At 49.0% G+C, this 26,019-nt stretch overlaps 9 protein-coding genes across 9 annotated transcripts; 5 read left to right on the forward strand and 4 right to left on the reverse strand.

Moving 5' to 3' along the window:
• Positions 1 to 42: 42 nt before the first annotated feature.
• N7500_006479 (RING-type E3 ubiquitin transferase MAG2) lies at positions 43 to 1,890 on the forward strand (the record flags this gene model as incomplete). Its single annotated transcript, XM_056677623.1, has 1 exon — positions 43 to 1,890. One exon carries the CDS (start codon positions 43 to 45, stop codon positions 1,888 to 1,890), a length of 1,848 nt encoding a protein of 615 aa, XP_056532623.1.
• Positions 1,891 to 2,666: 776 nt separating this feature from the next.
• On the forward strand, positions 2,667 to 6,327 carry N7500_006480 (C-24(28) sterol reductase; the record flags this gene model as incomplete). Its single annotated transcript, XM_056677624.1, has 10 exons — positions 2,667 to 2,704; positions 2,847 to 3,881; positions 3,933 to 4,264; positions 4,333 to 4,604; positions 5,119 to 5,182; positions 5,275 to 5,358; positions 5,421 to 5,572; positions 5,677 to 5,928; positions 6,001 to 6,112; positions 6,173 to 6,327. 10 exons carry the CDS (start codon positions 2,667 to 2,669, stop codon positions 6,325 to 6,327), a joined length of 2,496 nt encoding a protein of 831 aa, XP_056532624.1.
• A 754-nt stretch (positions 6,328 to 7,081) lies between these two features.
• N7500_006481 (chitin synthase export chaperone) lies at positions 7,082 to 8,391 on the forward strand (the record flags this gene model as incomplete). Its single annotated transcript, XM_056677625.1, has 7 exons — positions 7,082 to 7,111; positions 7,183 to 7,218; positions 7,288 to 7,381; positions 7,454 to 7,541; positions 7,598 to 7,691; positions 7,739 to 8,072; positions 8,124 to 8,391. 7 exons carry the CDS (start codon positions 7,082 to 7,084, stop codon positions 8,336 to 8,338), a joined length of 891 nt encoding a protein of 296 aa, XP_056532625.1. The 3' UTR covers positions 8,339 to 8,391.
• Positions 8,392 to 11,234: 2,843 nt separating this feature from the next.
• On the forward strand, positions 11,235 to 15,872 carry N7500_006482 (uncharacterized protein; the record flags this gene model as incomplete). Its single annotated transcript, XM_056677626.1, has 3 exons — positions 11,235 to 15,401; positions 15,460 to 15,648; positions 15,708 to 15,872. 3 exons carry the CDS (start codon positions 11,235 to 11,237, stop codon positions 15,870 to 15,872), a joined length of 4,521 nt encoding a protein of 1,506 aa, XP_056532626.1.
• A 1,207-nt stretch (positions 15,873 to 17,079) lies between these two features.
• On the reverse strand, positions 17,080 to 18,957 carry N7500_006483 (putative Na/H antiporter; the record flags this gene model as incomplete). Its single annotated transcript, XM_056677627.1, has 5 exons — positions 17,080 to 17,469; positions 17,520 to 17,928; positions 17,979 to 18,061; positions 18,116 to 18,789; positions 18,840 to 18,957. The coding sequence occupies 5 exons, from the start codon at positions 18,955 to 18,957 to the stop codon at positions 17,080 to 17,082; spliced, it is 1,674 nt and encodes a 557-aa protein (XP_056532627.1).
• Positions 18,958 to 19,379: 422 nt separating this feature from the next.
• On the reverse strand, positions 19,380 to 20,721 carry N7500_006484 (RNA-DNA hybrid ribonuclease; the record flags this gene model as incomplete). Its single annotated transcript, XM_056677628.1, has 3 exons — positions 19,380 to 19,806; positions 19,875 to 20,442; positions 20,520 to 20,721. The coding sequence occupies 3 exons, from the start codon at positions 20,719 to 20,721 to the stop codon at positions 19,380 to 19,382; spliced, it is 1,197 nt and encodes a 398-aa protein (XP_056532628.1).
• Positions 20,722 to 21,270: 549 nt separating this feature from the next.
• On the reverse strand, positions 21,271 to 22,531 carry N7500_006485 (nitronate monooxygenase; the record flags this gene model as incomplete). Its single annotated transcript, XM_056677629.1, has 5 exons — positions 21,271 to 21,379; positions 21,443 to 21,705; positions 21,756 to 21,784; positions 21,836 to 22,366; positions 22,414 to 22,531. 5 exons carry the CDS (start codon positions 22,529 to 22,531, stop codon positions 21,271 to 21,273), a joined length of 1,050 nt encoding a protein of 349 aa, XP_056532629.1.
• Positions 22,532 to 23,090: 559 nt separating this feature from the next.
• N7500_006486 (FMN-dependent alpha-hydroxy acid dehydrogenase) lies at positions 23,091 to 24,811 on the reverse strand (the record flags this gene model as incomplete). Its single annotated transcript, XM_056677630.1, has 5 exons — positions 23,091 to 23,177; positions 23,229 to 23,302; positions 23,352 to 24,591; positions 24,665 to 24,723; positions 24,784 to 24,811. The coding sequence occupies 5 exons, from the start codon at positions 24,809 to 24,811 to the stop codon at positions 23,091 to 23,093; spliced, it is 1,488 nt and encodes a 495-aa protein (XP_056532630.1).
• Positions 24,812 to 25,321: 510 nt separating this feature from the next.
• Positions 25,322 to 25,817, forward strand: N7500_006487 (uncharacterized protein; the record flags this gene model as incomplete). Its single annotated transcript, XM_056677631.1, has 2 exons — positions 25,322 to 25,330; positions 25,416 to 25,817. 2 exons carry the CDS (start codon positions 25,322 to 25,324, stop codon positions 25,815 to 25,817), a joined length of 411 nt encoding a protein of 136 aa, XP_056532631.1.
• Positions 25,818 to 26,019: the final 202 nt, after the last annotated feature.

The raw sequence follows: 26,019 nt of genomic DNA on the forward strand, positions 1-26,019 counted from the left end.
CAAAAGCTACCTGCTGATCCTGGAGGTATTATCTAGGCCGCCATGAAATCCACCACCAGCCGCAAGGGACAGACGTCCATCACTCACTTGATGAACTTTTCACTTCCACCTCGCCCACAATACCAAGCGCCTCCTCGCAACATCCGACGGTATACATCCTGGGGAGCGGGTGCAGTTGATAAATCGCGTTACGTTCATGCGAATTACCGGTTTATTGTGACGCCAAACCAAAACTTCCATGCTCAGGCAGCCAATGCCGATGTTCATATCGATTGGGCCTCAGTCCTTCAAGTACTGGTGTCTGCCCAGACACAGGCTGCCAGTTGTCCCATTTGTCTTTCTACTCCGGTTGCACCCCGGATGGCACGGTGTGGTCATATTTTCTGCCTCCCTTGTCTTATCCGATATATGCACTCATCCGACGACGAGAACACGGTCCCTGAAAAACGGCACCGTTGGAAGAAATGTCCTATCTGCTGGGACTCCGTGTATATCTCCGAGACCCGGCCTGTCAGGTGGTTCCGTGGCCAAGAAGGCGATCTTCCCGTCGAAGGCGGTGATGTTGTATTGAGACTTGTAAAGCGAGAGTCGGGTAGCACCCTTGCTCTGCCGCGTGATGGATCTGAGACACTTGGTCCAGGCGAGGATGTTCCGTGGTATCATGTGGCAGAAGTTGCCGACTATGCTCGAATCATGAAAGGTGGCGAAGAATATATGACCGCTCAGTATGATGCTGAAATTGAAGACCTCCGCAGACAGGAAGTCGAAGACGAGCTTCTCTTTGGTGATGAGAATACTTGGACCAGAAAAGCAATTGGTTCTATCATGGATGCCAAAGAGAAGCTGAAAGGCATTGGCAATCCGCCTGATGTTCGGCCAGTCAAAGAACGCACTATTGCGGCTAATCCTGCCAGTAGCTCGTCTACACAATCTATTGTGACGCCGGCTACATCAGATGTAGGGGGTGATCTCTCTGAAGGCCTAGACAGGGTTCATCTTGATCCTGAAGCCAGTATCAGGGCTAAAGAGAAAGGTCGGAGCAAGCAAACACCAGTGTCTTCCGGGCCAGATCAATCATATCATTTTTATCAAGCGTTGCCTCAATTCTACCTCTCATCCTTGGATATTCGCATCCTCAAGGCTGCATTTGGGGAATATTCTCTGTTTCCTGCAACTATTCTACCACGGGTGGAGCACATATCAACAGGCCACATCGTGGATGATGAGCTTCGCAAGCGAGTGAAGTATCTCGGGCACCTTCCGCAGGGATGTGAGGTTAGCTTCCTCGAGTGCGACTGGAGGGACGTGGTTGTCCCCGAGGTTTTGGGGCGTTTCCGCGCAGAGACTGACAGAAGACGAAAGCGCAACCGGGAAAAAGAAGCCCGAGAAGAAAAGGATCGCATTCGCGCGGAGAAGGAAGAGGACGACAAACGGTGGGCTGCCGCTCGGCGCAAGCGGCCAAGCATTGGAAGTGCCAGCGTCACTGAAGCTCCATTCTCTGCTCATGACTTCCAACCACTTCCTCACAATGCGGATCCCTCACTATTTAACACCACCGCCTCCTCGGCCTCTCCTCCTCGTTCATCATCTGGATTCGGGGCATTGGCTTCTCCTTCTACCAGTCCGCCAGGTATCCGCACTGTTTGGGGCACAACGGCAGTGGGCTCACTGTCACCAAACATTGAGGCTCAACGAGCTATACATAATGATGGCTGGCGGCAGGGCTGGGAGGATGAGCTCTTCGCCCAGCAAGAATCTGATCTGCTCGCTCAGACGGCTTCTGGCGACCAGAATCTAAATTCTGGTCCATCTTCCAGTGGAGGCAAGAAAAAAAAGAAAAACAAAACCAAGATCACATTGATGGCCACTAGCAGCCAGAGAGGGGCTTAGGTCTTGATCAAGTCTTGTTTGTTTCATTGTTCTCAATTCCCACCAAGCTCGTACTATATTACCATATATGATCCATTTCCCCGATCCTTCGGGTTGTTGTCTTAGTAACTGTTCTGACCCATATTCTATTCTGTTGTACTGGTGATAGTGGACTTTTTCTGAAATATACAAATCACATAGTTACATATACAATCTAGTAATGTGATCCATTTGGCTTTAGACGGGGGAAAAAAAAAAAAAAAAAAAACAGGTCGCTCAGAGGAGTAGGTAACAAATGAAATTGGTTCCGACAGATAATTTGAGTCAAGACTCCATGTTGAGACGCGGTAAGGGGTAAATTGCATAGATCTACGGATTAGGGCTTGCATTACTCCGTACTCCGTAAGATCTTTTTGGGCATGGTCCCAAGTCAAAACAGGCAGTTGACAACGAGTTCCCCACCAATTTCCCCCTTAGAGATTGGTAAATTCCCTGGGGAAAAAAAAGTATACCCCTTGAGTATCTATGGAGATTCATATTCAACTTCTCTCTCTGCCTTTCATTTTTGGATATAAATCTAATGTCAAAGGATTCTACAACCAAATGTAAATACTTCTCACATACGTTCATTACTCTATACCTTAAAATTGCCATCCAAGATTTTGAGATTATTATGTAATCACTTAGTACCGCCCAGAGTAAACATTCAGGACATTCTGGTTTTCTTCCTCGCTCCTTTTTACCCTTCCACTCCTTACCCTCTGCAGTCGGAACCTTGGTCTTCCGATTAAGCGACAATGACTTTAACCCGCTCTCAAACGGGGAAAACCCCCAAGTGAGTAGTTTCCACCGGATCTTAGTGACGACGTATCCACACCCTGAATTCCCCAGGGTTATATCTTGCCATTGCCCGGAATTCATGGCTTGTACATAGTAGATTTTTTGTCGAGCTAATTCGGAATCCTTTCTTCCTTCAGAAAAATGGATCGTCCCGGCTTCATTGAGACCCCCGGTGGCCGTCGCACCACCCGCAACAGTTCTGTCTTCGATGGTAGCGAGAATGAGGTCTCCAACTCCCCCTCCCTAGAGAGATCCAAGTCCGCCTCCCGTCGTCGTACATCGGGCAAAGTCAAGACCGAAGAAGATGATGCGCCGGTGAAGACTACCAATGGCAAGACTACCGGCCCTATGTCCAAGTCTGCATCGCGCGTGGTGGATGGCTGGGAGGAAGGCCTCGATCCCAAGGTGGATTACAGCGGACATTTTGAATTCGGCGGCTCCCTGGGTGTGCTGTCCATGATGATCGGATTCCCCATGCTCATGTACTACATGTGGATTGGTGCTACCTACTACGACGGCAAGTTCCCTCGCCCCGCGGAGAACGAAAGTTACGGCGACTTTTTCGCGCACTTGGTCAATTTGGTTTACACCGGTGCTTTCCCATCGGTCAAGGCGTGGACAATCTACTGGGTTTTCTTCATCTTCGAGGGTGCCTGCTACGTACTTCTTCCCGGTGTCAGCGTTTCCGGTCGTCCCCTACCGCACATGGGTGGCAAGCAGTTGCCATATTACTGCTCTGGCGTGTGGTCTTTCTACACAAGCGTTACATTGGCACTCGTTGCGCACGTAACTGGGGTCTTCAAGCTGTACACCATCATTGATGAGTTTGGCCCATTGCTCACTGTTGCCATCCTGTCTGGATACATCGTCTCTTTCATTGCCTACTTCTCGGCTTTGGCGCGTGGTGCAGAGCACCGTATGACTGGCTACCCGATCTATGACTTCTTCATGGGTGCCGAGCTCAACCCCCGTATGTTCAAGATCCTCGATTTCAAGATGTTCTTCGAGGTCCGCCTACCCTGGTACATCCTGCTGGGTCTGTCTATGGGTGCCGCTGCCCGCCAATGGGAGATGTACGGTTATGTGTCGGGTGAGGTTATGTTCCTTGTAATGGCTCATTATCTCTACGCCAATGCCTGCTCTAAGGGTGAGGAGTGCATTGTTTCCACCTGGTAAGGATATTGCTGGTCCCAGAATCAAGATTATCTTCTAACACTTTATAGGGATATGTACTACGAAAAGTGGGGCTTCATGCTGATCTTCTGGAACTTGGCCGGTGTGCCTCTGAGCTACTGCCACTGCACCATTTACCTCGCTAACCACGATCCTGCTGAATACCGCTGGAACCGCTACTTCCTTGCCTTCCTATTCATCGCCTATCTATTCGTCTACTGGGTGTGGGATACCACCAACAGCCAGAAGAACCGTTTCCGCCAGCAGGAGCGTGGTACCATGGTATCCCGCAACACCTTCCCTCAACTTCCTTGGCAGACATTGGAGAACCCCAAGACTCTTACTGCAGCCGATGGCTCAAAGATTCTTGTGGATGGGTGGTGTAAGTTCATGCCAAATATCAAATGTCAATATATATCTCTACGAGCTCTGTTACTAACAACTGTGTAGATGGCAAGGCCCGCAAGATCCACTACTCGTGCGATCTTTACTTCGCCCTTAACTGGGGCTTGATCACCGGCTTCTCAAGTCCTTTCCCTTGGTTCTACCCTGTCTTCTTCGCTTGTATGATCAGTCACCGCGCTCTTCGGGACATCCAACGGTGTCGCACCAAGTACGGCGAGACTTGGCTCGAATACGAACGCCAGGTGCCTTACCTGTTTATTCCTGTGAGTGATTTGATCTTTATGTTTTTCTCGGCGCTTGTGGCTAAATTTACCATAGTACGTCTTCTAATCGCAGCCCGCTGCTTTCCCTTGGGACTCATTTTGGGGGCTTGGTAGTTGGAAGCCCAGAGGATTTTTCTTATTTAGGTCTGGCCAGACCATATTCCAGCCAGCCAATTTTAGTAGAGCATATGTATAAAAGAAAATGTCAAATAGATTACTAATACCTGCACCAATTATGAAGCAAGATATTCCGGCCATTCTGTAGCCTCTGACCTATGTGAAACCCGCCGCTATGAGTTTGATGGCCTTTTTTTGGACTACGACGAGTCACGCGAATCCTAAAGCTGATCCAGATATGTAGACATAAGCTATTTGCTTTAATTTATAATCCCTGCATTGGAAGGCAAAACCTACATAAAGGTGTTGAGACCCCAGTATCAGCGCCAGTATCAGCACATGACTGCCCCGCGTGCGTTATCGATAATGTCTTCGCGACTTAATGGTCTTCCAATTGATTTATCGACTCCGTTCCAATAGATTTCTCAATCGTTGAAAAGGAAATAAAAAGACCATGCTGATCCAAGAATCTTATCATGACGTCCCCACCAAAGCAGATGGACAGGGGACGATGCGTATGTGCACTATGATCTTTCCCGTACAGCACATTTTATCACCTCTATAAAGCCATTGCTTCTTCATAAGGACAATACTAACAAGTTATCAGGAATCTATGTATTCCACCCGACAATCCCGGGCTACCCTAAAGCCCGCTTTCCCGGTGTTGTAGTTTTCAGTGAGATCTATCAAGGTTCGTGCCCCTTCCACTACGATCATCCCCGACCACCTCAACTCAAGATCCCAACCCTATAGTAACGGGCCCCGTGGCACGTTTTGCACGCCAGATCGCAGGCCAGGGCTACATCTGCGCAGCTCCTTCGAGCTACCATGAATTCACTGGTCCGGAGCCTCTGAAGTATGACGCAGAAGACACAGACAAGGGGAATGCATGGAAGATTGGCAAGGTAAGTGGAGTATATAGCTCCCATGATTACATACTCTATCCTCATTCTTGTTCTGTCGTGGGCTGTTATTCTTGTTATAATTTGCGGGACCAACGATTTATCAGAAACTTGCCGCTTATGACGAAGATGCTAGTCTCAGTGTGGACTATCTGCTCTCACTACCCACTTGCAACGGCCGAGTGGGTGCCACAGGCATGTGTCTAGGTGGCCATTTGGCGTATCGTTGCGCGCTGGATAGCCGGGTCAAGGCGAGCGTGTGTTACTTTGCCACGGATATCCACAGCAAGACCCTTGCCCTGGGCAAGAATGATGATAGCTTGGAGAGAGCCGGGGATATCAAGGGTGAGATGTTAATGGTATGTCTCAACGTTTTTTCTCTTCTTCCTTTCTCTCCCCCATTTGTGTCGATTGCTAAGCACAATCTCTAGATCTTCGGTAAAAATGATAACCACGTCCCGCCCGAGGGCCGGGATCTCATCCGCAAGACCCTACATGATAAGGGCGTCTTGTTCGGCTTCTATGAAGTCGCTTGGGCACAACGTGAGTTGAACACATCCCTCAGCACCATCAAAACACAAATATGCTGACAATATCTATCAGATGCCTTTATTCGTGATGAGCTCAGCAAGGGTCGGTATGACCCAGCTATTACCAAGGTCTGCTTCGAGATGCTGCTTGAGCTGTTTGGGCGCACCTTGAAGCTGGATCTGGGCGAGCACGATGGGCAAAAGTTGGTGATTGAGGATGTGTGTTAAGCGGTAATGTTTGAGCGTTGCCGAGTTACACGGAGTACAATAGAGAAGGGGCTAGTTCGCTAAAATCGGACGTGAATCAATTGATCTTCAATGGAATTAGATCGAGCTCTTAAGGGGGTAGGGTATACTTATATACTAGTATTCTGTAGAGCTACAGAGTAACGGCACAGTACTACACAAAACGTGACCGCAAATCTCAATCAAGATATAGATGCCAAGCTTAAAGGATCGTATGTCATCAGAAAAATTGATTGTGGCTTGAGACCTGGTCGACCTGGCGACCATATATTACTGTCTTCAGCAAGGAGATAAATCAAGAAAACAATATCAGCTATAGAGATTCAGCAAGTATAGGTATATATCACGGGTTGCCTAGGCGGAAGAGAGTACTATTATTAGTGACTGGTCCCAAAGAATCATCCATTGTACCTTCAAACCCTTATGGATCTGTTTTGATTTGATCAATTTTGATCATCCAAATTACTGAAAACTTGGAAGTCAAGACGGGGGTTTTTTTTCACTCTAAGCCACACTAGCGCCCTAGAGTCCCCCGAGTAACCCGTGGGGATCACCTCGATTTATTTCCCCTCACAGTTCGCTCTTTGCCTTGGCTACACAGCTTCATCCTTCGACTTTACGTTGACTTCTACTTCAACTTGGTTTCACTATCTGGTTCGGTCCTCCGCGGGTCTTGAACGCTGTCTTTGTCAACATTACCTCTTTTCCCACCTTTTGAATCGCGTCTCAATTCAAAATGGGGTCCACTCAATTCGGGAACTTTCACGTAAGTGCAGATCGACCTGGAGATCCTACAATGGGCAGATACTGACCGCACACCTGTATGGGGTATCACAGAACTTTTGTCGCGACTCAACCCTACCAGTCTGCAATGTGAGATATTTTTGACACGAAGATGACTCTATAGAATTATCAACTGACCATATCATTCCTCACATACAGCTTTTCACCAATCAAACCGCGACTACTGCCTTCCACGCGTGCGATCTAACCGGCATTCCTCTCAGTGGGGAGGACAGATACCTTCGGAACTTAGGTACAATCCGCGAAGCCGAGGCCAATACGATTTGGGGCAAATAACATGAGCACAATTGCTGATTTGTGATAGGTTCAATCCTGCTGGCCTTCATTGCCATTGTCTTGACCGTGGGCATGATATGGAGATCGGACAAGAAGCACGCTGCCGTCGGCCGGAGGTATGGAATGTCTTTATCCGTTATGGAGATATCAACTGACATGGAGGTGTGTGCAGGGAAATGCAATTGTTCTTACTCGGTTTCATCATCATTGAGATCTGTGAGATCTTCACAGTGGGTGGCTTTCCACTCAGCGACGCAGTCCGAAAGGTAGGATTCCTACGAAATGCACGCAAGGCCTCGGCTGACGTATCTAGGGGTTTTCCGCAGTACACATTGCCGCGATCACTGCTACTTGCTGGGTCCTTCTCATGAACGCACTTGTCGGATTTCAGTTGATTGATGACGGCACAGTAGCCTCCATCGGTCTCATATGCGCATCTGCTGCCGCCCTCTTCATCGGGACTGGCTATATTGCCTTGGACACTGGATTCGATTGGACTGGTCGTTTCCAGTCAAGTCACGAGCCACCAAATCGCAACATCGCCCTCTATGTTCTGTACCAACTCTTCCCACTCGTTTGTCTTGTCTTTTTCTACCTCCTGGAAGCCGTACTAGTGCTCCGCGTCCTGGGCGAGTTCCGACCAATGCGTAAGTACAGCACGTTGGACTCAAGATTGACATATGCTAATGATACACCAGTGTATCTCACCGGTGCTGGCTTGTTGTTCGCAATTGGTCAAGTCTTCAATTATGTGATCAGCACCCACCTGTGCCAGGCCTCGGGCGGCAAGATCAATGGCGCTTTATTCGAAACTCTCTTCACCCTCCTTTCTGTCTCCGGGGTCTGGGCCTTCTGGAGCAGTATCACTGAAGATGACTGGCCTCTCCCCGTGGGTGGCGGTGGTTACAACTGATTTGTTAATTGTGTCATTTGCATTATCTATGACTTTGCTTCGTCAGTTCCTTGCGTGCAGATTTAACGTCTAATTATTCTTCAGCCATACATAACTTTCTGCACGCTTATTTACGAATCTGGATCTTGAACTGGGATCGTCGACGTTGTGATACCCCATTTCCTTGAGTCATGCTTCACGACTCACCTGCCATCTCTGACCTTTACGGTGGTTGTCATGCCTTGCGTTATGATTCGTTCCAGCCAATCTACGTTTTATGAATTTATTTGCGGGAGATTCGATCTGCCAGTCCAACTACCGGTCGACCACTTCCCCGCCGGCGTTTGCCCGTTATTTTGTTTTATGACAGATACCTCCTCGCCATGTACTTAGTGTAAACAATGTCAAATAATCGACTTTAGCCATCTCACTTTGTCCGAGTTCATCAGTTCCTGACCCAAAAAGCCAATTCTCAATCTCCAGAACAAAGTCATTGGGGTGGAGAGGGGAGATTTTGTGTAAACACCCTTCGTATCTCTTAAGTTAGGTAGGTAGTATCTGATACTACCTACTCCTGATACAGAAATTGGGAAAGACAAGTCTTTTAATGCAACTCAGTGTGACCACTTGGACATGCTAGTCTACAATTCGCCTCATGTGCCCACCTACCAGTTGGCTGCCAATGTGAATCGTGAATCATGCCGAGGACTGGCTGGCTATCTCCTTTGTTGCGAACAACTTTAAAGCTTCGGTGTATATAAGGAGCAGCTATATAATTCAACATCAGCGTAACCTTTCCTCCTTGTAACAATAGAGACCGCATCTGAAGCTACCGTCTCGGTCATCCGCTTTCAAGTATTCCCCACAAGGTCTCGAATATGCGTTTGAACATGGCTGCTCTCGCCCTCGCCTCTGGGCTGACCTCAGCTGCAGGAATAACCCCTGTAGCCAAAAATATACATAACCAAACGTCCTGCACGTATACCTTTCCATAATCTCAATTCTGCGATGGCAATTCGGCTAAGCCAGCATACTAACACGAAGCATATATGTAGTTCGGCAACAAAATCTAGAGATCGTCCGGCAGCTCCCAGAGGCATGTAGTGTCGCTGCTTGTCTCAACTTGACCGCCCAGCTTACGTGCATTGCTAATGCTCTTACCAACGGTGATCCGGCTGCTCTGCAAAAGTGCTTAACAACTTCCATGAGTCAGGTATGTTCTTTTCTCTTCATCGATCTTTCTCTGGGAATGAAACTAAAATCTGAGTCTAGCTCTGCTCATGTGTTGCTTGTTATCCAACACTTAACAATGTGCTTGTTGCACTCGGCGTCTGCCCGGTCTCAAACAATGAAGGCGGTGATAATTCTTCTTTTAGGTGATCACCATGCGGCCTTCAGCTGCATGATAGTTGGAGATATTGTCATTGTTTGCCATGATTCAAGCCTCCAGTCAGCCCTCAGTGCATGTAGCAATCAGTCTCATGCGCGTAGGAATTTTAGCTGTCTTTCTGCTCTTCTTATCTTCGTCATTGTTATTGCATACCTGGGGTGAGGGACAGATGGGGGTGGACTAGGCTAAGGATAAACGACGACTTCCCCTTCAAATCCATTATCGTATTGCGTAGTACATAGCCACCACTTGCGTTTAGTTACAACAACAGGACAATCTCTATCTCCAGCCAGAAGTCTATCATGATTGACACATTACTCTAGAATGGGTTATGTACAATAGTCATTCGTAACTGTTCGGGAAAGGATATTGAAATCTATACATGAACAGAAAATACAAGTCATAAATAATATATATATATATATATGGAATCAAAAGCTCATTTCGATACATCAACAGATGAAGGATACCAAAGTAAAGTTTTCTTTGCGCACTTCATAGTCGAACTTTGACATCAACACATGGAAGAGTCCACTCCCGTCTTCCCAATAGGCTGCGCATCCACTCCAGCCCGATTCCTGTCCACTCGTTAGGCCTTACTTCCATTCCATTGGGGGAAAGTTGTTGTTGGAGGCCGTCAAATGCAGCACCAGCCAAGGCTTTGGCAGTGGAGTTCATAGTATCGAAAACAAATTCCCTCAGACCCTCGTCTGACACTGTTGCTTCGGAAGTTGTGTTGGCTGAGATAGCATAATCGCCAAATTCTGAAGTATAGCGTGGTGCAAACCAATTACTCCGTAGATCAAAGATGCACCGATCTGACCAATGACATGATGAGACGAAGAGGATCAGGAGTAAGGCAGAGCAGTAGACACATGGCCGGTGAATTATGTATGTCAAGGCAACAAACGAGATGATGAAGAGCGGGGAGGCGTTGGTCGGTATGAAAAGAAGAGGTAGCCAGCTACAGAATGGATCATCCAGATTAGTCTCAATCACTTGCTTTGTGGCTGGTTGCTGGTTGCTTGATCCTCTCACCTCCGTAGACAGAACATGATGGGCGGGCGCTGGCCTTCTGGCAGAAGGGCGCGGACAGCTGGACAAAGGCGCCGTTTGAAGTAATTAAAATACGTTGTTGATCCAATGAGCTCTCCACCTTTGAACTCGACAAGTGAAAGTGGGCTAAAGGAAGTAAAAGTAATCCGATTTACTAATGACGCGAGTCGGGCAAGAGATAACACTCGCCACAGTACGCCACAAGCTCGGCAGCCTCAGCCACACCCACGGCTTTGAACAATATTACCGAGAGTTCTTCTCTTCTTCACCCTTCCTCTCTACTTCACCACGTTCTTCAATTTCATCTCTCTTTTCTCGTACTTATCTCTGATTTGCTCTTTTGTCGCCTTTTTTAGCCTTTCTGATTCCCAATTTCATACCCTGTCCCTCTCAAAAAAGAGCTTCTGAGAGCTCTGCAAAGCTTGGATCCCATCGGCGGAGGTCGCCTATAACTAAGGCGTAACGGCAGAAATGTCCACCCCCACCGATCTCCAGGCTCTCTTAGCCAGTATCCGGCCTCGTCCTTCTCCTTCGAACACTCCTGGCCAGGATAACCCTCAGCCCCAGCGCCAATCGTATTACCAGCCTGGTCTGTTCCCACCGCACCCTCAGCAGCAGCAACCCTACGATGGCCAGAGCTACCCTCATCCCCAGTCGCATGGCTACCAACATCCATCGGTATCTTCGACTACTCAAAGTCCTGCCCCAATGAATGCTCCCCCTCATCAGGGTTCTGATATCTTGAGCCCTAACGTGTCTTCTCCTCGGGGCGAATGGCCGCAGCAGCCGCAACCGCAACCGCAGCACACCAACCCAGGCTCTGTGGATCTTCTGAATCTTCTCAGATTCAGCCAGCGTCCCAGTGCTTCCCCTCAGCCACAAGCCCCCGCTGCAGCTCCCGAGCACTTGCAGTCTCCGCCGGCCCAGGGAGTTCCTGCGTCTCACGGACGAAATATTTCCGCGTCTGACTTGGTTGCTACTTTGCTCGGCCAACAGGCCCCTGCTGTCCCTGCGACTGCACCCGCTGGGCCTCCCCCGGCATTCCACTCTGGCCACCCCGAGGGCCCCAATGAGAACACACAGGATATGTTACTTCGCCTGCTCAACCGTTCTCAGCCAGGTCCTGCTGTCGCCGAATCACCGGTGCCGGCTTCGACTCAACAGGTACCATATATGCAGCCTGTTGTTGGTGAACATAAGAATCAGACAACCAATAATGTCTTCATGGAAGTTGTGGATGAGAGTCCGAAGGCGCCTGCGAACCCGGAAACGGTCGTATCGCCAAACTCGAAGGACTCAATGTTCACTTATGTCAATCCCTTTGACCAATTGGCCGCTATCTCTCCTGTGAACAAGTCTCCCCAGTCTACCTCTGGCCTCCAGAGCCCAGCTGTTGAAGTCACCCAGAAACAAAAGATCAATGTTTCTGCTAAGCTGGAGTCTTCACAGACACCCGATATTGTGGCCCCTAGGGAGAGGACCCAGTCTCCAATTTTGAATGAAGGTCAGAGAGACGCTGTGCATGAAGTCGTTGGTCGACTCGTGGATGAAATTGGCCGCTCTCTCAGTGGCGATGAACCCCAGGCTGCAACGGAAGCCAATGCTGCTGTTTCTACCGTCCAGGAGGAATCCCCTGAAGTGGTTCTTTCGTCGGTCGCTAGTCACCTGCGCGAGACTGCCGCTGAAGCTATAGAAGCGGCCAGCTTGGCCCAGGTTGACGAGCTCATGATGGAGGCCGAGCCTTCAGCGGTTCCAGTTGCCCCGAAGGCGACTGAGAACACCGAGGCTTTGGCTGACAGCTGGGAGAGTGCTGAAGATAGTGCTGAAAAGGAAGAAGAACGAGTTGTTTCTGTTCACAACTTCCCAATGAGGCCCTTCATCTCGATTGCTGTGAAAGCCACATCTGGAAAACTTACAACCTTCCGTGATGATGATGTCATGGATATTGCTCGTCTGAAAAAGGAGTTCGATCAGCTTGACCGCTCGTTGACTGCGGCTACATCCGAATATATCGTATACGCGCTCGCCAAAACCGGCGGAATCAGAATCATTCGACAGGATGACGGTAGCGACCGACAGGTGTTCCGTTCCACCCGTGATCGAGTGTTCAACGTTGCACTGTGTACAGCTCCTTCTGCGACTGGCGATTCCGAAGTTCAGGCCATACTCGGTATCGGAGTCAGCGGCTCTGTATACTGGGCTTTGATCTCGCGTCCTGGAAAGGATTTCTTTGAGACAGATGCCTTGGAAAGCGAAAGCCTAATCTTCCCGCCTTTCCCGGCCTCGGACGAGAATACCTCTGGTGGCCAGCTGAAAACGCGGGCCAAGCGGAGTACTCGTCACACCAACTTGTTTGCCATTGGTCGCGGCAAGAATATTTACGTTGTTTCGCCAAAGGCAGCAATGAGCCCTGTCTACGGCATTTCTGGTACTCAGCGTACAGTCAACACTGAGAAATTCTTCAAGGAGCGTGCATTGAAGATCTCGACTGGTAAAGCTGGTAAAGACTTCGCATTTAGTGATGATGATTCCGTTATCGCCTCCTTGGACAAGACTGGCCGACTGCGCTTCTGGGATATAAATGATATGCTTAACGACGCGAGCTTCGTGGAAGGCCCTGCTCCTGCTGAGATTAGGGTGCCCTTGACTACTTTTGTCACTGGCTCCCCAACCGAAAAGTCTTGGCCCACCTCGGTCCTCTTCCTCGATAAGCTTCGCGCTTATTCGCGATCCATGGCGCTCCGTTATGTTTTGGTTGGACTCAAGCAAAACCATACCTTGCAGCTCTGGGATATTGGGCTGGGCAAGGCCGTGCAGGAATTGAAGTTCCCGCACGAGAACGAGTCTGATGCCATCTGCAGCGTGGCTTATCACCCATCATCAGGTGTCATTGTTGTTGGACATCCCACGCGTAACTCTATCTACTTTGCTCATCTTTCAGCTCCTCGGTACAACTTGCCTCAGATGTCACAGGCAGCCTACATCCGAGAACTCAACGACAAGGAAAACACGCTACCCAAGCCCGAGTCTACCGCTTGCTTGAGTGGAATTCGAGAGATTTCTCTCGGTTCCAAAGGTCAGCTGAGAAGCTTGGAGCTTCTCCCTATCACGAAGTCCGCTACTGACAAGCGCGGCACTGAAGATAATCCCCTGTTTGAGCTTTATGTTATGCACTCGCGCGGTGTGACCTGCTTGAACATCAAGAAGGAGGATTTAGGCTGGACTGCGGATAACAAGGTTATTCGCCCCATTGATGCAATGGAGCACGGCTTGATTGAAATCAGCGAACTTCAAACCTTCCCTACATATGCCACTGATGATCCATCTGTCAACGGTGACACAGCATCCATCCAGTCTCGCGTTGGTCCCAAGGAATCTGCGAAAAAGCCAGAGATTGGAGAATTGGCTTCTGGAGTTGCTCCTTCGCGTAACGCATCACCTACCAAGGTGGCCAAGAAGAAGGATGAGCCCAGTGAGCCGGTAGCGGCACCTGTGGTTGCTGAGAAGTCTGAAAAGAAGAAGAAGAAGAAGGCTGCTGCCGCTGCCGAAGCTGCCAAGGCAAAGGAGCCATCCGTCACTGTGGGTGTCGAGTCACTGCCGCTCCCCTCTTCCACTACCAAGGAATTCGAGACTCTTGCCTCTTCTACTGCGGCGATGGGTGCGACTCAGGCTGCCGAGCAGGCATTGCCTGGCCTCGGTTTCTCAAGTGAAGCTTTCAACAAACACATCCAGACCCTGCAGGGCAGTGTTTCAAGCGAGTTCAACAAGAGTCTTGGCCATGAGTTTGAAAACCTCCATCGTCGCTTCGACGATGAACGTCGCAGCTGGGATGCTGCCTCGTCGGCCAAGCAAGACCAAGTGCTGCGCCTGGTCTCTAGCACGCTCTCTGACAACGTCGAGAAGAACTTGGCGCGTATTGTTTCAACCAGTATCCAAACCGATGTCATTCCTGCTATCGGCGATGCCACTTCTGCAGCAGTCAACAAGCAACTGAACGGTGCTGTATCTCAACAACTTGGGGGCGCATTCAATGAGGAGTTGCGACAGGTCCTTCCCAAGGCTATCATCAATGCTATGCAGCAGCCACCTGTGGTGAAGGCTGTCTCCGACTCGGTTGCACAGAAGCTTGCACCTCGCATTGAGGCGGAAGTTACACGAGTCATGCAGTCTTCGATTGCCCCAATGATCGAGAGCTTGGCGCGTACCACGAAAAAGGTGGAGTCTGACATGGAACGCTACTTCCAGGTACAGATTAATCAATACGAGACCCAGCGCCAGAGTGACAGCGCAAAGATTGAGGAGATGTCAGCAGCCTTGCGTGGCCTGTCCAAGACCGTTTCTTTGCTGGCCGCGCACCAGGGCCACCAAATTCAGCAGAGCCAAAGCCCGCAGCACGAGAACTCCCACCGCGAGACCTTGAACGTCAACAAGCGCTCCTCGGGTAGACAGCCAAGTGAGAATCACGTGCGCATGCCGCAGCCGTTATCTCAGCCTGTGCTACAGCCTCAGATTATCCCGGTCCAGCCTCCAGCCCCGGTTCCTGTCGCTTCCCCTGTGTCGCGATCCCCCGAGGAAATCGAAATGGGAGATGTTGTGCAGCTCATCAATACTGGTCACTTCGAGCAGGGCACTATCAAGGTTGGTTTCAGTCACTTTCATATATTCGATGCCCCTACTAACCTTAAAAAAATTTCAGTGGCTCCAATCGAACCAGCAAGCTGACCTGTTTGACAACTTCTTCGTCCACATATCGCCCACTTACTTGTCCCGACTTTCTGCGATCGTGATGCTTTCTGTGGCCGTTGCTGTCACCACTACCATGCAGACCAACATTGGCCAGCGGCTTCACTGGCTCGAGGTGGTTCTCCAAAATGTGAACCCCAGGGTATGTTATTCCTCTATCTCAACTCTTTGTAACATGCTGACTAACGCCCTTCTTTTTAGGACACCGACCTCCGCGAAGTCGCACCTCGCATTTTGGACATCATGAGCCAGCGCCTCAACACCCTGTACATGTCAGTCGTTGAGCGCAATCCGCACGACCCAATTTTGCGACTCATTTCACCCCTCGCTCGCCGTGCCCGTGAACTGCACGCCAGCTTGTCCTAAATTACGTTCTATTTCTCGCCTTTTTGCAAGTTCATGAAAACGGAACTATGATGAGTTCACGATCTCGCCCAATATGGACCCAATCGACGGCATCATCATTTGCTTTCCTGTATGACGTGTAACGATATCGAAGGAATGAGTAAAACCAAAATTTCAAAAAAATAACACATGAATTTGATCAGAGGATATGGTCTCCGGTTATCCCTCGGGATGGGTGGAACGGTTTATCTTAGTTATCAGGTTCAAAACACCTTGACGAGGTTATGAAGTTTCCTTTAGTTAGGGCATGGAAAACGGATGTCCGGGCACATTTGATACCAATGCACACTGTATTTGCTGTTATTCTGAGATCTAGATGATCTGGGCATAGTGTCTAGGGCTTGTAAAGTTTTGCGTCTCTTGTATTTATTTCTTCCACTCTTGGACCTCCATATGGCATGGCGTTATTATGAAACTATTGTGATGGCTTGTATTCAGTATCTGCTTTGCGTAGATGCTCTCAATTTTCAGTCCTTTTGACATTTGCACTTTATATCAGGTCTCATCTCCGGCTTTTAACTCATGCACGATTCCGATCCTGAAAGACAGTACGCAAAACAAGTGCAGCTTTAAATGATTCTGAATCTTCGATCATGACGGCAGCACCAAAATAAAGCTCTATCGGTCAATCCTCTAAGCGCTGAATAGCTCCGAGACATGCATGGTTTGGAATATTAAGACGCCGTAATTGGCGGAAATACGACATCGAATGCATCCCATATATCCTTCTCGGGCAACAGAATTCCAGTAACATGAGACCCTGAATGCTGTACAGGCCCGCGCGTTCGGATTGACATCAGATCTTCAACCTTGACTGTATCCCGTAGGCAAAAGAGATGAAGAACATTCAAAATATAACTTGAGATCTGGGTAAATATTTAACTGGGGTTATTGACTATGTACACATTCTAATCAATCAATATAACAAAGTCGAGTCCAGCACTGAGATGGCTCAATATCTAGGCAACCGCCTCCCCCTCCCCAAAGAATGCTGTCAAAATAGAACAGAAAATACAATATGCTTATGCATGCTGTCTAGAATGTGCAAGGTAGGCAACATAACGACCCATATGCAACACTTGCTCTGCTAATCAGGTAATTGGATGAATCCAGTCAAGGTGCAAGCATTGCTCGCCTGGGTCGGTCAAATCCCCAGGTGCAACTAAGGCTAAGGCTTGTGATCCCCGCTTCTAGTCTGATCAATAGCCACGTGAGCGGGTCTCTCTGATTCACCGGGCTGAACTAGATGAACAGGTCTCTCCGGCTCATCGGGTTGACCCACGCCGGGCTGGTGGGACGGCGAACGAGGACGGATCACCGAACCACCAATGCCAAAGAATGGTGGGCGAAGGTTTGCACTTCGGAACCCACGCTTGCGGCTGCGGTAACTCACATCCTCTCCCGTCGTAAGAGGTGTGGCCGTGCTGTGCGTGTGGCTGGTATTCGATATGGGGACCGGTTCACGCTCCTCGTATGCACTGGTGCTGATGACGCTAGAGATGGTTGCTGGGAGGTTGTACCCAGCCTTTCCGATGGGTACTGATAGGCCATGCACAACCTGAGCTTAGTTAGAATATGAATAAGATGGGAGGATTTGGGGAGACTCACAATACTGCAGATTACTAAAAACCATACCACGACCTGAACGGTCTCCATAATGTGCTTTACGTCTTCTGGGACTTCGCCGTCGACTTGGATCTTGCGCAGGAATTCAAGGCTGACTGACAGGTAGAAAATGGCGCCCACTCCGATGGGACCGAAGAAGCCGACGAATGCAGCCTGGGAGACAAGCTCAATCTGAGGGATCCATTTGTGCATGACGAAGACAATAGGGAGACGGCGGACTAGGAGAATCAATATTCCCAGAAAGATGAGCCGATGGATTGGGATCACGCTGTTGTTGAGGAAGGATGACCACGGGCAAACTGCTCCGAACCACATGAAGACAGACAAGTTGAGAAGCATGTCGATTGTCGGTTGGAGGGAATCGTCCATGGTTTCAAGGCGGAACCAGTCACTGTCTCTATTAGCATTGGTGGTATCATAGCGCGCGTCGGGGTTACCTACTCTTGTGTGAATACGTTCCCAGCGATGAAACAGGCAAGGAGGTCATCTGTCCCAATCAGACCACAGGTTCCTACAATGAATAGCTATTCGAATTATCAGCAAAGCACCCATTTTTTTCAGGTTGGGGGAAAACTCACTGCAAGAGCAATGGCAAACACCAAAAAGCTCTCCCGGTCAACATAGCGCTTCTCCTCAGCCCAGTGCAACAACTTCCTCGCAATCCAACCGATCAAAGTCCCATAGACTACACTCAAAATAATGGTATATACCCATGTCTCATAGAACCACAAGGCCATCGCCTTCCCCGCACCACCACTATAGCTCTGGCTTCCCATTCCAGTATACTGGACGAGATAAATCGCAAAGAAAAGGAACGGGTACCCAAGGCCATCGTTGGCACCAGATTCAGCGATAATAATTCTCTGCAGCTCACGGGGAACATGCTTATCGGCAAACTTGCCCTTGACAATTGAATTGGATAGAACGGGATCGGTTGGGGTCACGCATGCGCCGATGACCAGAGCATGGAGGAATTTCAAGTTCGGAACCATGGCCCAGATCACTAGGCTACTGCACATCCACATGGCAGCCATGCCTGGGCCAAGGAGTAGCCCTAGGCTCCGCCATTCGATCTGCAGGTACCGCTTTGGGAGTTGGACTCCAGCAAGAACTAGTTGTACCCCCAGGACTAGGCGGGTAAAATGCAAGGTGATTGCCTCGAGGTTTTCTTCAGAGTGTAGTGCATAGTCTTCTGGTCTAATGAAATTGGCTGCATGGGGAGAGAATACCACTCCGGCGAGCAGGGAGATTACTATTTCATGTTAGCTAATGGGGTGATACCACCGAGGACTTAACACTTACATGCTTCGGATAGGTAGAACTTCTCCTTGCAAAGATAGGATACTAACCCAAAGAGGGAAATGAACCCCCCAAGCGTCGCGCAGACGATGTTGAAGTTGATCAAGGCGAGTGTCGGCATTTTGCTCTGCAGGATACTCTTCAGTCGTTCTGGGTTGTAGCTAGAAGCAATAAAGACTCAAATATATCAACTACCTAGGTAAAGTAGCAGGTCGGATTCCAAAAGAGTCAGATCAGTGAGATCTAGAGTAGAGTCTGAGATTAATATCTGTGTCAAGGTTGAAGTACAAGCAAATGTTATTGAATCATAGTTTGAATCTCCTGTGTGATTGTAGGCAATGTCATCTGGGGGGTGTTGGAATAAAGCAAAGAGCAATTGTAGGAGCCCATAGAGGTGATGTGAAGAGGAGATTTCTGAGGTTGTGGAAAACGTCTTAGGCTTAGAGGTGGTCTTGGCAACACCCTACACGATGTACATACTAGAGACTACATCTTCCACATTCCAATGCTAAGTGCGGGATCTTTTCTTTGTTTTGCAAATGCTTAAAAGTCTTCATCAAACACTTCATCGGGTATCTCTTGAGCCACATGCAGCGCCTCGGCCTTAGCGGATACCCCCCTTTGGGCTCCATTGACGGCTAATTTATCGGCTTCTTCATTGCCAGGGTCTTGATTATGACCTTTAACCCATTCAAACAAGGTCTTCACCTTGAGATCATTGCGTTCCTCGATTTTGATCAGAATAGACTCAATCAGATCCTTGTTCTCAACCGGCTTCTTGTCCCGGGTCGTCCAATTATTACGACGCCAATTGATAAACCACACGGTAACGCAATCAATAGAATATCGACTATCGGTGATAATGGTTACATCTCGGTGCCGAGGCGCAATATCAATCGCCCGAAGGATCGCGGTCAATTCCGCGCGCTGGTTTGTTTGGCGACTGCCTTTTAGTGGCTCCGATACGTTCCTGCTAGGATAAGTGATGGAAGTTAGAAGGCGTGGCTGGATAGTAGCCCAGCGGGCGAATGTACGAACCTTGAATCCCCAGGCCCGAAGAATACCCCTACCCCAGCCGATGCTAATGGGGTACCATTCCTTAATGAACTCCCATCGGTGTATATCCGGAGCATCCCTGGGATACCTGTTGATTGTGTCTTGGTCGCTGCCATCTGGGGGGCAGTCTTGTACACCACCTTACCAGTGGCGGGGTCTAGGAGGACGTTGGGATCAAACCCGTCCTCAGCTCCTGCCGGCAATGGACCGTCACCTGGCGCAAACTCAACCCCTTCTGCATCTTTCGGTTTTTCGGTCGTTATCCCATGAGGCCCTGAAGGCTCGGTTGCCACGCCGAACCCGACTGGGGGCTGAGTCTGTCCTTCCCGTACAAATTCCTCTGCCTCTTCGCGGGTGGAGAACTTGCGATATCGAGGTCGCGGAAACCCGCGAATCTGCTCCTGTGCCGTTGTCCAGTCTGTGTATACTCCAGTAACCCGGCCCCTTTGGATTCCATAAAATCGTGTGTTCTCCGAGCTCTGCGACGCGGCAGGGAGCTTGATGCCGTTCAAAAACGCATTGGCTTCCTCTTGTGAGGGAAATGATTGGACTAAAAGGCTAATGTGTCAGTCCGCAGGTAAATGGGGGCGCCTATTGGAGAAACCACTGCGAGAGATGTGCACTCACAAATCGCTCCCTTGAATCCCGTTATCTGAGCCAGGCAGTCATCCCACCCATAGTAGATACCCGGTTTGTGACCTGCCTTGACAGCATAGTATTTGGCCGCGGCGTTTCTCTTGCGCTTGGTGCCTGCGGTCGGCGAGGGAGAGGGTTTCGAGCCTGGCGAAGCTTTGGGGACGGGGCTCGGCGAAGGTGTAGTCTTATTCATGGCGGATTGATTGTCGCAAAGGTTCAATTCGAGAATTCTGAGGGTTGGAGGAGCAGGGAATAGGCTCTTGGGGGTCTCGGTCAGGAATTCACGATGCGTTGTATTCGTCGCTGGGCGGACAGGAATTAATCGAGCAATAAATCGCGGGCAGCTCAGAAGGGAACTCCAAGGTCCCAACTTCAAGGCTGACCCAAAACGGCCGTGAATTTTGATTTTTCTCAAAGGTGTGTAGTTGTGGCAGAGAAGAGAGGTAGATGTCGAAGGTGAATTGAGAATTAAGAAAATAAAGAGGGGTGGAAGGGGGGATACTCAATTCGGCCTGCCAGCGTTTGACGATCTTGATCTGACAATTTTCTATTTTGGAAGGAGACGTTTGATTTGATATTTAGTTGGGTAGACTTGATTAGTCTTGTTTTTATGGTGTTTGTGCTCATCGTAATGTTTTCACATATATATATCTTATATCAGTATACATTGTAATAAGCCCGATATATTGATTTAACAAAACCACAAGAAATTAAACTACTAAGATACTATCTATATATCAAGTTAAATCCCAGCCTTCAATCGCTCTACTATCATGTCCACCTCCTGCTGGGTAGACCGTATGACATGCTCAACAGAGACTACCGCATTGATACTTCCAATACTCGCACCCCTATTAAAACCATTAATAAAGAAAGTCCAAGAGATATATAATATCCAGGCCAGATATACTCACGCCCATACAGTCCTCCGTTGGTGTTCGCCAGCCTCTTTAGCCTCATTGTATCGTCGAATGATTTCCTCATCAGTGACGCCCTCCTGCGAATCCCCGTAACTAACACCGATGATAGCCCTGCCATCATACTGTCTCGGGAAGAGATCAGTTGACTGGAAGATATCATGTTGAATGGACTTGATGGTTGAGATCCCACCATCGCTTCTCGATACAATGGTCTGTTTAATTGTACACGGCGCAGGACATTCCGAGGTTGCAACAAACTGGACTCGATTGGCAATGGTTCATGTATATTAGAATGAGCAAGACTTACCCTTGTACCCATGACAATCCCATCGGCACCTATTTTTGTCAGTTAGCCGTAGGCATGAAGTACAGAACTGAACAACCGACCTAGGCCGAGAGCAGCAACACAGCCTCTCCCATCCACAATGCCACCAGCTGCCAATATAGCGGTGGTTGTATTCTGGGCCTTTGATAGGAGATCTCGCACCTCAGGCAAGAGGGATATCAGACTAGCACCCTGGGCCCACTGGTGTCCTCCCGCATCGCTTCCTTGAACCACCAGAACATCTACCCCCTGCCGAACTGCTTCTTCTGCAGCCTTGACAGTTCCTACCTGGACAAATATCCTGACATCCCAGTCAGAACTTTCCTGGACCTTCCGAATGGCCTGTATGATCGGAAGATGATCGGTGTCAGCCCGAGGAAAAGACAGCCAGACTGCCGCTACTCGGTGCTTTTGGAGCACAAGAATAGCATTTTCAATGAGTCCGTCAGGCTGGAAAGTAATGAACCCGACACCGAGTGGCAATGGTTGGTCATCGGTCAAACCAAGGATAGAACGAGCATTCGCCAACTGGGTATTAAGACCTCGAAGCTGGGTAGATTCAGATCGGAAATCAAAGCCTCCGCCAATAAATCCTATAGATGATCAGTCTAATGTCTGCAACCAGGTTGGTTTATCATACCGAATCCTCCGGACTTTCTGACAGCAGTGGCTAGATTGGCATCGGCAAACCCAAACATTGGGGCATTGGCAATGAATGGAGTTGTTGTATGGGGAAACCATTGCTTAAAATTTGCCATTGTAATATTGAGGAGGTGTGAAAGGGGACGACCTGAACAGTCTTACAGGTGGAAGATGCGGGGAATATATAGCGATAAAATAGGTACCTGTGGACGTGCACATAACTGTGTGGCTCTATAGATTATTCGAAAGTCGAAACACCTACGAAGTAGACTATAAGATTATAGATATTCATATGTAGTTGGATCAAACATGGCTTTTCTATAAAAACCGTGACTTTGTTTTTGGCTTATCATATTCAAAAATGCCTTTTCAGATATCAATCAGTTTCCTGGTCTAGCGGTTATGATTTTCCGTTAACAATTGTGTGAAGCAAGTGTTCCGGAAAGGTTCTGGGTTCGATTCCCAGGGAAACTATGTTTTTGGTCTTCCGAGTCTTTTTTGGTCGGTGGAGATGGGCTAGGGTGGCGATATAGTGGACTAACGGACTAGGACACTTTTTCTTCTTTGGAAAACATCATTGGAGTAAGTTGGATGGTAAGGGTATAATAAGAATCTAGGATTATATTCGAGATAAACACATTTTATATTCGGAAAGTATGAATCCGGTTGTTCGCCCTACAACCTCGCGCGGAATGCACGCCGTAAGGCTTCGAGACCAGTAGGGCCATCGTAGATCTGCTGTTCAGCAACACGGGTGTTGATCTAGGAGAAGTATTAGTAGACCAAAAAAGGAAGTGATAGGAGCTCACTTACATGTCGGACTCCTAATTGATCAATCCGCTCCACTCCAAGCAGCCGCATGCATGTCTTGATTTCATCGTTCAGAACTACCACAGAGTTAGAAATAGAGACGTATCAAATGCCCAGCCAACTTACTTTGCAATGTTCGACGAACACCGTCTACTCCACCCGCCGCCAAGCCCCACAGAGCCGGACGTCCAAGACCAACTGCCTTGGCGCCTAAGCAGAGAGCCTTGACAACATCTGTGCCACGACGAATACCCCCATCCACATACACTTCGATCTTGTCGAAGACCACAGGGCAGTATTTTCGGATCTCTAAGAGGGTATGAACCGCCGGAGGAGCAGTATCCGCGGCGCGTCCTCCGTGATTAGAGAGAATGATACCTTTAACCTGAGGTGCGTGGAGTGAGGCAAGGTATGCATCTTCATGAGTTTGCAGACCCTTCAAGACAACAGGCAAATCTGTTTGAGTGGCAAGCCAAGCCAAAGTCTTCGTCCATGTCAAGGAGGGGTCAGTGCCTGCAAACAATTGCTGGCCAACACCTCCAGATCCTTGGGTTGGGTTGGGGGTATTATCCGACGAGTGCTCGACCTCTTTCACGCCGCTGGGCACGGCGGTGGTTCGTCCGGTCATACCGGCTCGTTCATCCTCCTCGCGTTTGCCTGGAACCGGAGCGTCGAGGGTGAGGACAATGAACTTGATCGCCTTGAGCTTATTGATGCGTGCAAGCATCGTCTCGCTCTTTTTGCGGTCAATCTGAACATAAAGCTGCCAGCCAAATATTTGATCCGGAGCAGCGTCTTTGACGATCTGCTCTGGTGTCATGGAAGCGTTATTGGAGATGATTTGCATGGCTCCAAAGTTACGACACGCTTCCGCAATGCCGGCCTCACCAGATGGGTGTCCTAGACGGGCCATTGCCGCAGGAGACACGTAAATAGGCGTTTCAATTTTGTATCCAAGGACGGTTGTGTCCAGCTCACACTTTGTGCAATCCACAAAGACCCTAGGTCGCAAAAGAATGGACCGATAAACCTCATTATTGAAGTTTTTGCTGATTTTGTCGTCGGATGCGGAGTAATAGTACGCCCAGGCCTTCTTGCTCACTTGCTTAGTAGCAACCTCCTCAATCTCGTCCAAGTTGAGAAGATTCTCCATAGGGGGTGGCCCCTCAATCTCTTCCTGAGGTTCGGAGGATACATCCTTAGGCAAGGTGCTGGCATCAATTGTTCCTAAGCACGCCTCGGGCTTGAGTCCTTCCTCTAGTGTACCCGGTGGGTGAATGGGATCATACTCCTCGGTGGCATCCTGGCCGGCAAGTTTCAAAATGATCTTGGCACCACCGGGGTGGCTGCCCAGGAAATCGGTAACCTAGACAAGAGTCAGATGTGGCCAGGGAAGTGTATGCAATACACAATGGGTATCTCATAGCATGAAATCATACATCGTAGACCTTGCCGTATAGAACTACCCAGCAACTTTCAGGAGTGTTGTGCTTTGCGACTATTTCTTCAGTCAGTCGAAATATCCCGCGTGGGGGTCAGCGGTGCGGAGAACACATACCTTCTGTCGCATCGAATATCTTGGCCATTCTCACGGCGCAAGGATAGGTTGAGGGATAGTGTCTGTGGAGATTCGATATGAAGCACTTGGGGGGAGATATATAAGAGAGAGAGAGTAGATGGGAAAGTAAAGGGAAGAGAAGTGAATTGGAGAAGATACAGCTAGAGCGTGGGGAACGTCAGTAGCCGCTTTTCCTCGTTCGGCGATTTGGATTGCCGAGAAGGAATTGGAATCGAGTTCCACATTATTGGTGGAAATTATCATGGATATGATAAAATGCAAATAACTTCTGAAGAGAAGAGAAGAGTACGCGAACGATACTTTTCTTGATGTACAACGTATATATATAGTCTATCTAACATATGTAAAGATGATTGAGTCCACGTGAGAGCTAAAGGTGTCATCCGCACCCCTTCTCCCCTCCAGGACTCTCCTTCTCTCACATTTCCTGAAACCAACTCCTTGAAATTCGAGACAAGTTCGATATAGTCCCGTCCTTAATACTCTCCTATCATCTTTTCATTTTGGTGATTTCGCAATGTTTGAGGTATGTGTTTACCGAGAAATCTCCGGTCTACCCCATATTCTTCATATCTCCCATTTTACTTTACCATGTTGTCTGATTTCCTCAGCGTCGCGCAGCGGATCGTTATCGCCTTCGAATGCACCGAGCCCGCTCGGCAGTGCTTACCTCGGATGAAATGGTCGAGGTGCGCGCGGCCCAACGCACTTTTGAGGGGGCCTATGTCCGAACTGCGCTCTCTCAGTTCTCCTTCGCCCTCGTCGTACTGAAAATTTTCACCGCCGAGTTCTACAGCATTGGGGCTCTTTTCGCAATATATGGCACAGGTGTCCTCATCATTGGGCTTTTCCGTCGCTCACAGGGAAATAGACAGTTCTTCTCCGAAGTAGGGGAGGATGGAATCCATCGGCATAAATTCCGTACCAGTGGAAATGCAGTCTTGGTCTTGACGGCACTGAGTATTGCAGCATACGCATGCTTGATTGGTTTGACGTTGAACCTGAGCAACTGATAAGAAACATTCTGCGTGGTTGCACGCAATCCATTCACACCGTATTCAATATCCCTGGAGGCTATCTAGGCATCTGTGATCCCCCCCTGCGTTACCGCCAAGCGCCAAGGATTCCGCACCTGACCACGGGATATGTATTACCATTTCGGGGCTTACGGCAGCGGAGATCAGTGTGCAGCAACGGACGCCCACAGTTGGTCGG

The sequence above is a fragment of the Penicillium coprophilum genome, assembly GCF_028826855.1.
Source record: "Penicillium coprophilum strain IBT 35676 chromosome Unknown utg000004l_segment0_segment0, whole genome shotgun sequence".
NCBI lineage: Eukaryota > Fungi > Ascomycota > Eurotiomycetes > Eurotiales > Aspergillaceae > Penicillium > Penicillium coprophilum.